This window comes from Mus caroli, unplaced genomic scaffold (genome assembly GCF_978045245.1).
Source record: "Mus caroli unplaced genomic scaffold, Mus_caroli_1 scaffold_1, whole genome shotgun sequence".
In the NCBI taxonomy this organism is placed as follows: domain Eukaryota; kingdom Metazoa; phylum Chordata; class Mammalia; order Rodentia; family Muridae; genus Mus; species Mus caroli.
This window is the reverse complement of record NW_028227256.1, coordinates 93,839,900-93,852,872: the sequence shown is the minus strand read 5'-3', so window position 1 is coordinate 93,852,872 and position 12,973 is coordinate 93,839,900. Positions and strand designations below refer to the sequence as shown.

General features: G+C 37.9%; 1 protein-coding gene across 1 annotated transcript in view; it reads right to left on the bottom strand.

Annotated features, from left to right (window-relative positions):
* The window catches only part of LOC110305413 (solute carrier organic anion transporter family member 6C1-like), a 144,914-nt gene that overhangs the window by 41,714 nt on the left and 90,227 nt on the right, over positions 1-12,973 (bottom strand). The window contains exon 9 of the mRNA XM_085844251.1: positions 6,899-7,052. Coding sequence (XP_085700377.1) covers positions 6,899-7,052 — 154 coding nt within the window. The remainder of the gene's footprint in view (positions 1-6,898; positions 7,053-12,973) is intronic.

Sequence of the window (12,973 nt, the reverse complement as noted above, 5' to 3'; positions counted from 1 at the left end):
GGAGGAGTCACAGTGAGGATCCAACACTGATGATGTGATAGAAGCCAGAGACCTTAACTCAGACCAGTGAATCACTGCAAAGAACATTTGCAGAGAAGATGGACACAGGGGTACATCACACTGTGGAATGCACTGTGACAACTTCAGTTTCCACAATGAGATGTTTTCTATGCTTGGTTTTGTTTATTTTGACTGTGTGTTTTGTAATTTCTTTTGGAGAGGAGGTTGCAAGGACAGAGGGCAGATTACAGGGGACAAGATGTGTAGGCCTGGTGTGCATGATATGAATCACATAAAGAATCAATAAAAGTTAAAAAAAAACTAATAAAAAACAATTAATTATCCCTGCCCCTAACTAACCTGACTTCACATTTTAAGGATGCTGTCACCTTCTATATCCATCATACTGTGGACCAATATTCTGATACATAAACTTTAGTGGGACATATTTAAATTGTGTCCAAGTAATCACTCTTATGATAAAATTTAATAAATGACTTAGGCATGTTAGGTGATTAAAACCTATTACAAACAGTGCTTTTTAATTAAATATATATTTCTCCCATATCTTAAAGACTTAAATAATATTAAAATACATAACATTATAGGAGAAGAATTTTTATAAATACTGTAAATCTTTTTTATACTAATACTTGTTAAAATTTTATTATGATATCAAATAATAAATTCAACTAAGCATGCTTATATTATGTCTACAAATCAGTAAATATACTATTTGTTCTGTTTTCTCTTTTTTTATTATTGTTTTGAATTTAATGTTTCCTTTTTTGTTTTTTTGGGGGGTTTTTTGTTTTTTTTATTTTTATTATTTTTTATTACATATTTTCCTCAATTACATTTCCAATGCTATCCCAAAAGTCCCCCATACCGCCCCCCACTTCCCTACCCACCCATTCCCATTCTTTTGGCCCTGGCATTCCCCTATATTGGGGCATATAAAGTTTGCAAGTCCAATGGGCCTCTCTTTCCAGTGATGGCCGACTAGGCCATCTTTCGATACATATGCAGCTAGAGACAAGAGCTCCGGGGTACTGGTTAGTTCATCATGTTGTTCCAACTATAGGGTTGCAGATCCCTTTAGCTCCTTGGGTACTTTCTCTAGCTTCTCCATTGGGAGCCCTGTGATATATCCAATAGCTGACTGTGAGCATCCACTCCTGTGTTTGCTAGGCCCCTGCATAGTCTCACAAGAGACAGCTATATTTGGGTCCTTTCAGCAAAATCTTGCTAGTGTATGCAATGGTGTCAGCGTTTGGAAGCTGATTATGGGATGGATCCCTGGATACGGCAGTCTCTAGATGGTCCATCCTTTCATCACAGCTCGAAACTTTGTCTCTGTAACTTCTTCCATGGGTGTTTTGTTCCCAATTCTAAGAAGGGGCATATTGTCCACATTTTGGTCTTCATTCTTCTTGAGTTTCATGCGTTTAGCAAATTGTATCTTATATCTTGGGTATCCTAAGTTTTGGGCTAATATCCACTTATCAGTGAATACATATTGTGTGAGTTCCTTTGTGATTGTGTTACCTCACTCAAGATGATGCCCTCCAGGTCCATCCATTTAGCTAGGAATTTCATAAATTCATTCTTTTTAATAGCTGAGTAGTACTCCATTGTGTAAATGTACCATAATTTCTGTATCCATTCCTCTGTTGAGGGACATCTGGGCTCTTTCCAGCTTCTGGCTATTATAAATAGGGCTGCTATGAACATAGTGGAGCATGTGTCCTTTTTACCGGTTGGGACATCTTCTGGATATATGCCCAGGAGAGGTATTGCTGGATCCTCCGGTAGTACTATGTCCAATTTTCTGAGGAACCGCCAGACTGATTTCCAGAGTGGTTGTACAAGCTTGCAATCCCACCAACAATGGAGGAGTGTTCCTCTTTCTCCACATCCTTGCCAGCATCTGCTGTCACCTGAATTTTTGATCTTAGCCATCCTGACTGGTGTCAGGTGGAATCTCAGGGTTGTTTTGATTTGCATTTCCCTGATGATTAAGGATGTTGAACATTTTTTCAGGTGCTTCTCTGCCATTCGGTATTCCTCAGGTGAGAATTCTTTGTTCAGTTCTGAGCCCCATTTTTTAATGGGGTTATTTGATTTTCTGGAGCCCACCTTCTTGAGTTCTTTATATATATTGGATATTAGTCCCTTATCTGATTTAAGATAGGTAAAGATCCTTTCCCAATCTGTTGGTGGTTTTTTTGTCTTATTGATGGTGTCTTTTGCCTTGCAGAAGCTTTGCAGTTTCATGAGGTCCCACTTGTCAATTCTCAATCTTACAGCACAAGCCATTGCTGTTCTATTCAAGAATTTTTCCCCTGTGCCCATATCTTCAAGGCTTTTCCCCACTTTATCCTCTATAAGTTTCAGTGTCTCTGGTTTTATGTGAAGTTCCTTGATCCACTTAGACTTGACCTTAGTACAAGGAGATAGGAATGGATCGATTCCTATCTCAGTAAATATACTATTTGTTCTGTTTTCTTTAGAAATATCAGTAGACAGCAGAAAAGGAAGACAAGATTATTAGTACCTAGATCCATGCTTTGTTCCAATAAAAAGGAAAAAAAAAACTGAAGAAAACATTGCAACTATGAAACATGCACACAGGGTCAGGAGTGATAATTCTATGAGATCCCAAGAATGGGGTTCTCATGGCACCCATATTAAATCCTGCCATGGTGTTGTGCTTATAAGTCCACTGCTACAGATTCAGAAATGTGTGGTTCCCTAGGAATTTGGGGCCAGGTACTCTAGCCTTCATGGACGAGCTCTAAGTCTGTGAAAGACTGCCTCACAACTCAAGGCGGACTGATCTTCATGAATGACATCAGACATTGTTCGATGACCAGTACTCCATTTACCCAATTTCTTTTTTTCCCTTTTCTTTCTTTTATTGGATATTTTCTTTATTTCCATTTCAAATGTTATCCCCTTTACTGGTTACCCCCAGAGGAAACCCCGATGTCAACCCCCTACATCTGATTTTATGAGGGTGCTTCCCGACCCTCCCAACCACTCTTGCCTCCACGCCCTGGCATTCACCTAGACTGGGCATTAAGTCTTCACATGACCAAGGGCCTGTCTTCCCATTGCTGCCTGACAACACCATACTCTGAAAGGACCCATGGGTCCTTTCCTGTGTACTCGTTATTTGATGGTTTAGTTCCTGGGAGCTCTAGCGTGTCTGGTTGGTGGATATTGTTGTTCTTCCTATGGGATGCAAACCCCTTCAGCTCTTTCAGTCCTTTCTTTAACTCCCCCATTGGGGACCCTGTGGTCAGTCTAATGTTGGCTACGAGTATCCACCTCTGTTTTTCCCAGGCTCTGGCAGAGACTCTCAGGACAGCTATATCACGTTCCAGTCAGCAGGCACTTCTTGGCATCCATAATAATGTATGGGTTTGGTGTCAGTATATGAGATGGATTCCCAGGTGGGCACAGTTTTTGGATGGCCTTTCCTTCAGTCTCTGCTCCACACTTTGTTTCCATATCTCCTCCCTTGCATATTTTGTTCCTCCTTCTAAGGGCTGAAGTATCCACACTTTTGTCTTCCTTCTTCTGGTCTGTAAATTGTATCATGAGTATTCTGAGCTTTTGGGCTAATATCCATTTATCAATGAGTGCATACTGTGTATGTTCTTTTGAGACTGTGTTACCTCAATATGGATGATATTTTCTAGTCCTAAAATTTTCATTATTTCATTTTTTTAATGGCTGAGCAGTACTCCATTGTACAAATGTAACACATTTTCTGTATCCGTTCCTTTGTTAAGGGACATCTGGGTTATTTACAACTTGTGGCTACTAGAAATAAGGCTGCTAAGAATATAGTGGAGCATGTGTCCTTGTTATATGTTGGAGCATCTTTTGCATATGTGTACAGTAGTGGTATAAATGGGTCCTCATGTAATACTATGTCCAATTTTCTTAGTAACCACCAGACTGATCTCCAGAGTGGTTATACCAGTTTACAATCCCACCAACAATGGAGGAGTGTTCCTCTTTTTCCACCTCCTCTCCAGCATCTGCTGTCACCTGAGGCTTTAATCTTAGTCATTCTGACTGGTGTGAGGTGGAATCTCTTTGTCATTTTGATTTTCATTTCCCTGATGACTAAGGATGTTGAACATTTCTTTAGGCGGGTCTGAGCCATTTGGTCTCCTCGGTTGAGAATTCTTCGTCTAGCTCCGTACCCCAATTTTAATATGTTTATTTGATTCATTGGAATCTAATTTCTTGAGTTCTTTGTGTATTGGATATTAGTCAAGTATTAGATGCAAGATTGGTAAAGATCTTTTCCCAATATGTTGGTTGCTGTTTTGTCCTATTGACAGTGAGTGATCTTTGCCTTACAGAAGCTTTTTAATATTATGAGGTCCCATTTGTGTATTGTTGATCTTAGAGCATAAAGTATTAGTGTTAAGTTCAGGAAAATTTCCCCTTGCTCATGTGTTTGAGGCTCTTCCCATCTTTCTCTTTTATTAGTTTCAGTGTATCTGGTTTGTGTGGATTTCCTTGATCCACTTGAACTTGAGCATTGTACATGGAGAAAAGGATGGATGGATTTGCACTCTTCTACATGTTGACTCCAGTTGAACCAGCATTATTTCTTGAAAAATGCTGTCTTTATTTCCACTGCATAGTTTTAGCTCCCGTGTCAAAGATCAAGTGACCAATATGTGTGGGTTCATTTCTGTGTCATCAGTTCAATTCCAATGTTCTACCTGCCTGTCTCTGTACCAATACCATATGATTTTTATCACTATTGCTCTGTAGTACAGCTTGAGGACAGGTATGGTGATTCCCTCAGAAGTTCTTTTATTGTTGAGAATAGTTTTCACTATCCTGAGGTTTTATATATATATATATATATATATATATATATATATATATATTCCAGATGAATATGCAAAATGATCTTTCTAGCTCTGCGAAGAATTGCATTGGAATTTTGATGGTGAGTGCATTGATTCTGTAGATTGCTTTCTGCAAGGTGGCCTTTTTTACTGTATTCATCTTGCCAATCCATGTGCATGGGAGTTCTTTCCATGTTCTGAGATCTTCTTCGATTTCTTTCTTCAGAGACTTGAAATTCTTGTCATATAGATATTTCACTTGTTTGGTTAGGGTCACGATAAGGTATTTTATACTGTTTGTAAATATGGTGAAGGGTTTCATTTTGCTAATTTCTTTCTCAATCTGTTTATCCTTTGACTAAAGGAAGGCTTCTGATACTTTTTAAAGTTAATTTTATATCCAGCCACTTTGCTGAAGTTGGTTATCATGTTAAAGAATTCTCTGGCCGAATTTTTTGGGTCACTTAAGTATACTATCATATCATCTGCAAATAGTGATATTTTGACTTCTTCCTTTCCTATATATATATTCCTTTTGCCTCCTTTTGTTTTCTAATTCTCTGCCTAGGACTTCGAGTACTATATTGAATAGGTAGGAAGAGAGTGAGCAGCCTTGTCTAGTTGCTGCTTTTAGTTCCCACTAAAAGTTTCTTTTCATTTAGTTTGATATTGGTTACTGGTTTGCTGTATATTGCTTTTACTATGTCTAGGTATGGGCCTTCTAGCTGAATACTTCTTCCATTTTGAAGAATCAAATACCATTATGCATGCATGGGCATCCTTCACATGTGCACACATACACAAAACCACACACACACACACACACAAACAGGTACATACATCAAACCATGCATACACACAAAATAAGAGAGCCTCATAAATTTATATAAGTGGTAGAATAGGCAATTGCTCTCTACAACAGAGCAGGAGTAAGAAAAAAGAAATTAGTTTTGAGTAGTGGCAGAATTCCTGGAAGAAAGAAGGTTCAAGTCACTGCCATGAGATAATGAGTTTTGAGCACATTTAATTCACTTAATTTATATTTCTCCCATTTATGTGAGTTCTTTTTCTTCTTCTTTTTTTTTTTTTTTTTTTTTTTGGACAGGGTTTCTCTGTATAGCTCTGGCTGTCCTGGAACTCACTTTGTAGACCAGGCTGGCCTTGAACTCAGAAATCCGCCTGCCTCTGCCTCCCAAGTGTGAGTTCTCTATAGCTTGTAGTTTTCTATAATGTCAGATATGTTCTTGAAATGGATATGTAAGTTCTGGTGCAAAATCAAAAAAACGAACATTGATATGAACTAATCAGTACCCTCAGGGCTCCTTGGAACTATATCACCAATCAAAGAAAGCACATGGTGAACTTGTGGCTCTAGCTATATTTGTAGCAGAGGATGGCCTAGTCGGTCATCAATGGGAGGAGAGGCCCTTGGTCCTGTGAAGGCTTTATGTCCCAGTATAGGGGAATTCCAGGACCAGGAATGGGAGTGAGCGGGTTGGGGAGCAGCGAGCAGGGAGCAGGGGGAAGGGATAGGGGATTTTTGGAGGGAAAACTAGGAAAGGGGATAACATTTGAAATGTAAATAAAGAAAATATCTAATAAAAAAGGGAAAAAATTAGGAACTGGGGATGTAGCTCAGTGGTAGAGCACTGGCTTTGCAAACTTCCATTTTAAAAAGTAATGTCCATATCTGACTTGCAGTGGAGCAAAAATAGGAAATATCAGTACAATGTAGAGTAGGCATTTTGAATCTCAGCAGAAGGGACATTTGAAAGAAAGGTGACTCACAGGATAACACTGGGCAAGCTGTTGTTGTGTGAAAGATTGTGATAAAAGTTCAGTGAATGCTGCTGAAGGGGAATTTGGTAAACAAAAATTAGGTTTTATTTCCATGTGCTTAAAATTAAAAGTAAAGAGAACTAAGCAAAATTTTAGAGACCTACGAGTAAAGTCTAGTCACCATGTACAAATTGTGAAATTTACTAGAGAAGAAGAAACAGCAAGAATATCTCTACCTTTTCTTTCCTTAGGTTTTTAGAAGCATGGCACCCTGCAAAGCAGGGAGAGAAATATTGTTTTTCATCTCGTCCACATACAGAATTATAGGCAGAAGTTGTACAACCACATTTCTCATTGCATGGAGCTTTTAGGCTTCCAATCATACCAAATCTGTGAAGTTGAGATTAAACACAATTATAATACCATTATTTAAATTGTTAATGTGTACATCAATGTATCCACACTATCCATAAGTATGCATTTTGAAAAAAATTTTTCAAATATTTACTAAGGTATAGAACCATAATAAACACACATGAATGTACCAATTGATAGACCTGGAGCAATGACTTAGCTCTTAAGAATATATCCTGGTCTTTCAGAGGAGCAAAATCCCATTCCCAACATGCACATGCCAGTTCACACCATCTATAACTCCAATTCCAGGGAATCTGATGCCCTCTTATGGTCTCACTAGACACCAGGCATATATATGGTGCATAAATAAACATGCCAGTGAATACTCAGTCACATAAACTGAACATAAATAAATCTTGAAATATGTACCATTTGAATTATTTTTATGCTGTCATAAAATTTTCATCAGAGTATTTAACAAACAAAATCATCATCACCTAAAATGGGCTGACACCCTCCCCCTTTCAAAGATTTACTTTATCAATTTACTACTTAATTACTTACACATTATAACTTATTGGTACTCTGTTCCTGTTCACTTGTCGGGATTTTATAAACTGTAATCACATGATACTTATATTTTCCTTGCTTCTTTTGCAGTAATGACCTTTGTTCATTTTGGGGGAATGGGCATATAATTTTTATTAGATATTTTCTTTATTTACATTTCAAATATTATCTCCTTTCCTAGTTTCTCCTCTGAAAATCACCTATCCTCTTCTCTTTCCCCCTTCTCCCATACCCACTCCCATTCCTGGTCCTGGCATTCACCTATGCTGGGGCATAAAGCCTTCACAGGACCTTTGTTCTTATAAGGACATGTTTTTCATGAGTCTTGTGTAGTAAAAGTAGACTACTTAAATAGTATGAAAGTTGTAAATCTAACTATATTAGGATTATTTTATGTGCACGTGCTTTGCTCAAATATATGTATATGTACCATGTGTGTGCAGCACCCATGGAAGCAAAGGAAAGCCATTGGATCTATTTGGACTAGAGATAATACAGTTACAATCTTCCATGTGGATAGAAGAAACCAAACCTGGACCTCCAGAAAAAGAAGTACTCTTAAACACTAAACCACCTCTTGAGCTACCTATTTAAAAACTTTTTTTCCAAAAAAACTGTCATTTTTCCAAAGTGGTTTATTGTTAGGAGCACAAAAGTTCTTGTGACTACAGGTCACCAGGGAGACCAGACATATTAAACACACAGATTTTTCTCTCAAAGGATTGGACATATTACATTTCCTTTCATCCAGAAATCTTTAAATTGGAAGTGAGTAAAAGCCATTTGTTCTACATTATCTTTTGGAGCAGACCATGATTAGATCTCTCAGCCAGCCCTAAAGGTGATCTAAATGGTCCTTATATTGCTTGTACAGCATTCAGTTCCCCAAAGCTACCACAACCAAGACTAGAGGTGATTAGTATCCTATATAATCTCTCTATTGTATACATGATCATGACAATAGTAGATCCTTCCTTATATCCATAATTTAGTACTGGAAGTCTATCGCTAGAACCCATCTTTATGGGATAATTGACAGAGACCCTGAGTTGAGTTTCAATGGAATTATGCTTCTTTGTGCACTTGGCAACTTTATTACACCAAGAAACTTTCCCCCCAAATGCTGTGTTTTAATATTAAACAGCCTGACATTAGACCTCCTAAAGTTTGATTCAGGTTGTTGAAGTCAATCTGTACCAAGTTTTCATTCTGACTTATTAAGAGTTCATTTTTCTTCCTGCTGTGACATCTACAAAGTCCTCCTCAATTGTTCCAAAACATGAAGCACAAGATAATTTGAGAATGTAAGAAAAATTATTTAAATTGATATTAGGGTTTTAGGATACTTGGTGCTCTCACAGAAAAGTGTTCTCCACCTTTGGAAGAGTGATACTAACATGGTCCTAACTTCTCAATTTTGGTGACAAATAATTCTGTGCAATTATTGAAAACATTTTTTAAGATACAGAAGACCAAATCATTCAGAGCTATACTAAATATGAAAATTACCCATAAGAGAGAAAAAATTCCTGACAAATATTTTTTTAATTCAGATAGATGATAGATAGATAGATAGATAGATAGATAGATAGATAGATAGATAGATGGATGGATGGATGGATGGATGGATGGATGGATGGATGGATGGATGGATGGATGGATAGATAGATAGATAGATAGATAGATAGATAGATAGATAGATAGATAGATAGATAGATAGATAGATAGTTGATAGAATTTTCTGCCAGACACACCATGGTAAGGCATGCAGAATGGACTCAAAAGCTCTCAAACTTCCAGGCCATTGACACAGATTCAGGGCTCACCCTCCTCATGATCTGACCAGAACTCAGAGCTCCTGCTGCCTGCCTCCTGTCAGCTCTTCCTGTCAGAGTCCAGTAGTGCAGAGCAGCAACAACTGAGTTCCAAGTGATGGTAGCTAGTGCTTAGCACCTGCAACATGAGCTTAGGTTTTTTTTTGTTTGTTTGTTTATTTGTTGTTTTTCTCTCAAAGCAGGAACAGTTCAATATCAAAGGTGATTTCATGAGAAAAATTTCCCTAATACCAAGAATAAATCAGTGTCAGTGTCTTCATGAAAGAAAAAATATCAACAGAGCTCTATTCAAGTACAGGAACAATTAAAAGTAAGAGGTAAAGCACTTAAGTCTGATACTGATTAAATGTACAGAGGTCAGGTCATTCAGTTTATTGAGGGCATTCTGTTCCACTGCTCTTCAAATCAATGTTTAAGTTAGTACTTAAGTTTTGTAGTACATAAACTAAACCAACAAAATTTATGTTATTGGGGTAAAATCGATTTGGATATCATCTTATCTGCTTATCACTACTGAGGGTTTGAACCTTGTCTTTAGGTTGCTTTCTGGAGACATCCAATTAAAGTTTGAAAGAAAACACAGCATCAAGATTGAAGCCCTATGTTAACTGATTTCATGTACAAATTAACACATGAAGGACAGAGATCTGAGCACTGAGAACAGAAACTGCCCTTAACTTGAGAGAAAGAGAATACTGAAGAGGAATTGTGAATATAGAAAGGGTATAGTGAATGGTAAAATTTATTGTGATGTATACGAGGTTTGAACAGATCAGTGAACATGGAGGAAAGGTTGCCATCTGAGTAGTTTGGGTACATAATTTGAGAAGAGACAAAAATGCCATCAGACTCCCCAGAATTTGATCCAAGTTGACAAGGTCAACCAGAACTGCAATTTTACTCTAACCTCTTTGTGGCTCATTTCTCTAATTTCATGACACCTGCAGGGATATCTTCAGTTCCTGGTTGAAATTTGCTAGCAGTATGTAGGAGCTTCAGCTGTTCTCCACATTACTTTGTAATGGCACGATTTCATTAATTTGCATATTCCGATATGGGACAGTTTCCTAGAGACTAATGGGAGTGAATTAATTTCTATCTGCATATTTTGTATGTATATGTAATCATTATTTGACGAAATTGTTTCAAATTATTTGTCCATGTTTTGTTATGTCATTTTCTTTTTTTAAAGCATTTGTAAGAATTTTATTAAGCATTTCAAATTAGTTAAAAAACACAGAATATTGAGACTGCCCCAATTTTTTTTTTTTTTACTTTCAGAAGGGGTTGATATGCAACCATCTTTTTTACTAAATATTACTTTTAAATGTTGTATATGATCAGAAACACATCTTTTGTACATTTTCCAATGTCTCTTTTACACTCCATGGCTTAGTTTTCAGCAGAGTCCTTGACTCTAAGAGTTCAGGAGCCCTCCTTTGTACATATGATAAATGGGTCAAGAAAGAAAATACAGAAACAAAATCCTTTACAATAGTCATGAATAATGTAAAATATGTTGGTGTAACTGTAACATATTAAGTGTAGGATATGTATGACAAGAACTTCACATCTCTGAAGAAAGAATCAAGAAGATATTATAAACCAGAAAGATCTCCCATAATCTTGGATGGGTAGGATTACCATAGTGAAAATGTCCATCTTACCAAAATGCAATCTCCATCAAAATCTCAACCCACCTTTTTATAAACGTTGAAAGAGCGACACTCAACTGTATATGGAAAAACAGAAGGAATCCAGGATAGCCAAGACAATCCTGAACAATAAAAGAACTTCCAGAGGATTTGCCTCTGTTGTACAACAATGACCTCAAGCTGTTATACAGAGCAATAGTAATAAAACTTGCATGGTAGTGGTACAGAAACAGACATGTTGATCTCTGAAATGAAATCCAAGTCCCAGATATAAACCAACATAACTATCAACACTTGAATTTTGAAAAAGTATCCAAAACCATACAAAGGAACTATGAAAGCAATTTCTATCAATGGTGCTGCTCTAACTGGATGTATACATTTTAGAAGAATACAAATAGATACAAATTTGTCATTTGACACAAAACTCAAGTGCAAGTTGTTCAAGGACTTTAACATAAAATCAGATACAAAAGAACTCAAGAAGTTAGACTCCAGTGGTCCAAATAATACTATTTAAAATGGGGTTCAGAGCTAACAGAGAATTCTGAAACTATATAATCTGAAAATGGCTGCGAAGCACTCGAAAACATGTTTAATATCCTTCGTTGTCAGGGTAATGCAAATCAAAACTATCCTCAGATTACACCTCACACCAATCACAGTGGCTAAGATAAAAAATTCAGGTGATAGCAGACGCTGGCGATGATGTGGATCAAGAGGAACAATTCTCCATTGCTGGTGGGACTGCAAGCTGGTAAAACCACCACAAAAATCAATCTGGCAGTTCCTCAGATAACTGCAAATAGTTCTACCTGATGACCCATTTATATCACTACTAGGCAAAAACCCAAAAGATGCTCCATTGCCAGAAGTTGGAAACAGCCCAGATGTCTCTCAACAAAAGAATGGATACAGAAAATGTAGTACAAAATGAAGTACTACTCAGTTACTTTTTAAAAATGACTTTGTGATATTGGCATGCAAATGTATGGAACTAGAAAATATCATCCTGATTGAGGTAACCCAGACCAAAAAAAAAAAGTGTCACATGGTGTGTACTCACTTGATAAGTAGATATTAGCCTAAATGCTCAGAATGCCCACAATATAACCCACAGACCATATGGAGCTTACATGGAAAGACAACTAGGGTGTGGATGCTTCATTCCTGCACAGAGGAACAGGATGATCCCAGGAGGAGGAGGGAGGGAAGTCTTGGGAGAGAGAGAGGGAGGGGAGGAAAATAAGAGGTGGTAGGATCAGGTACTGGGGTGGGGGCAAGAAAGAGGTCCAGAGAGTCAGGGAATCAAATAAAATTATGTAGCAGCAGGGCATAAAAATTGGGGGTAGCCACTGGGAGCGTTCAGATGCCAGGGAAGCAAGAGGCTCCCAGGACCCAGCAGGGATGACTTTAGCCAAAATGAGCAGCTAAAGGGAGATAGAACCTGTAGAGTCTACCTCCAGTAGATAGTCACGGCCCCTCCAGTGGAGAGATGGGGCACCCAGTCATGTCAAAAATTTTTAACCCAGAAATGTTCCTGTCAAAAGTAAAGAAATGCAGGGGTAAAAAATGGAACAGAGACTAAAGGAAGGGACATCCAGGTATGGCCTCACCCGGGGATCTATCTTGTCTGCAGACAACAAACCCCAACACTTTGGCTGTTGCCAAGAGGAGCTTGCTGACAGGAACCTAATATGTGGCTGTTCTCCTGGAAGCTCTACCATGACCTGACCAATGCATATGCTTGGAGCCAACCATCAGAATGAGCTTGAGACCCTGTTTGAGGAGGTAGTGGAAGGACTGACGGAGCAGAAATGTATTGCAACTTCATAGGATGAACAATGTTGGCTGGCTGGAACAGCTAGTTCTCACAGGGACTAGACCACCAACT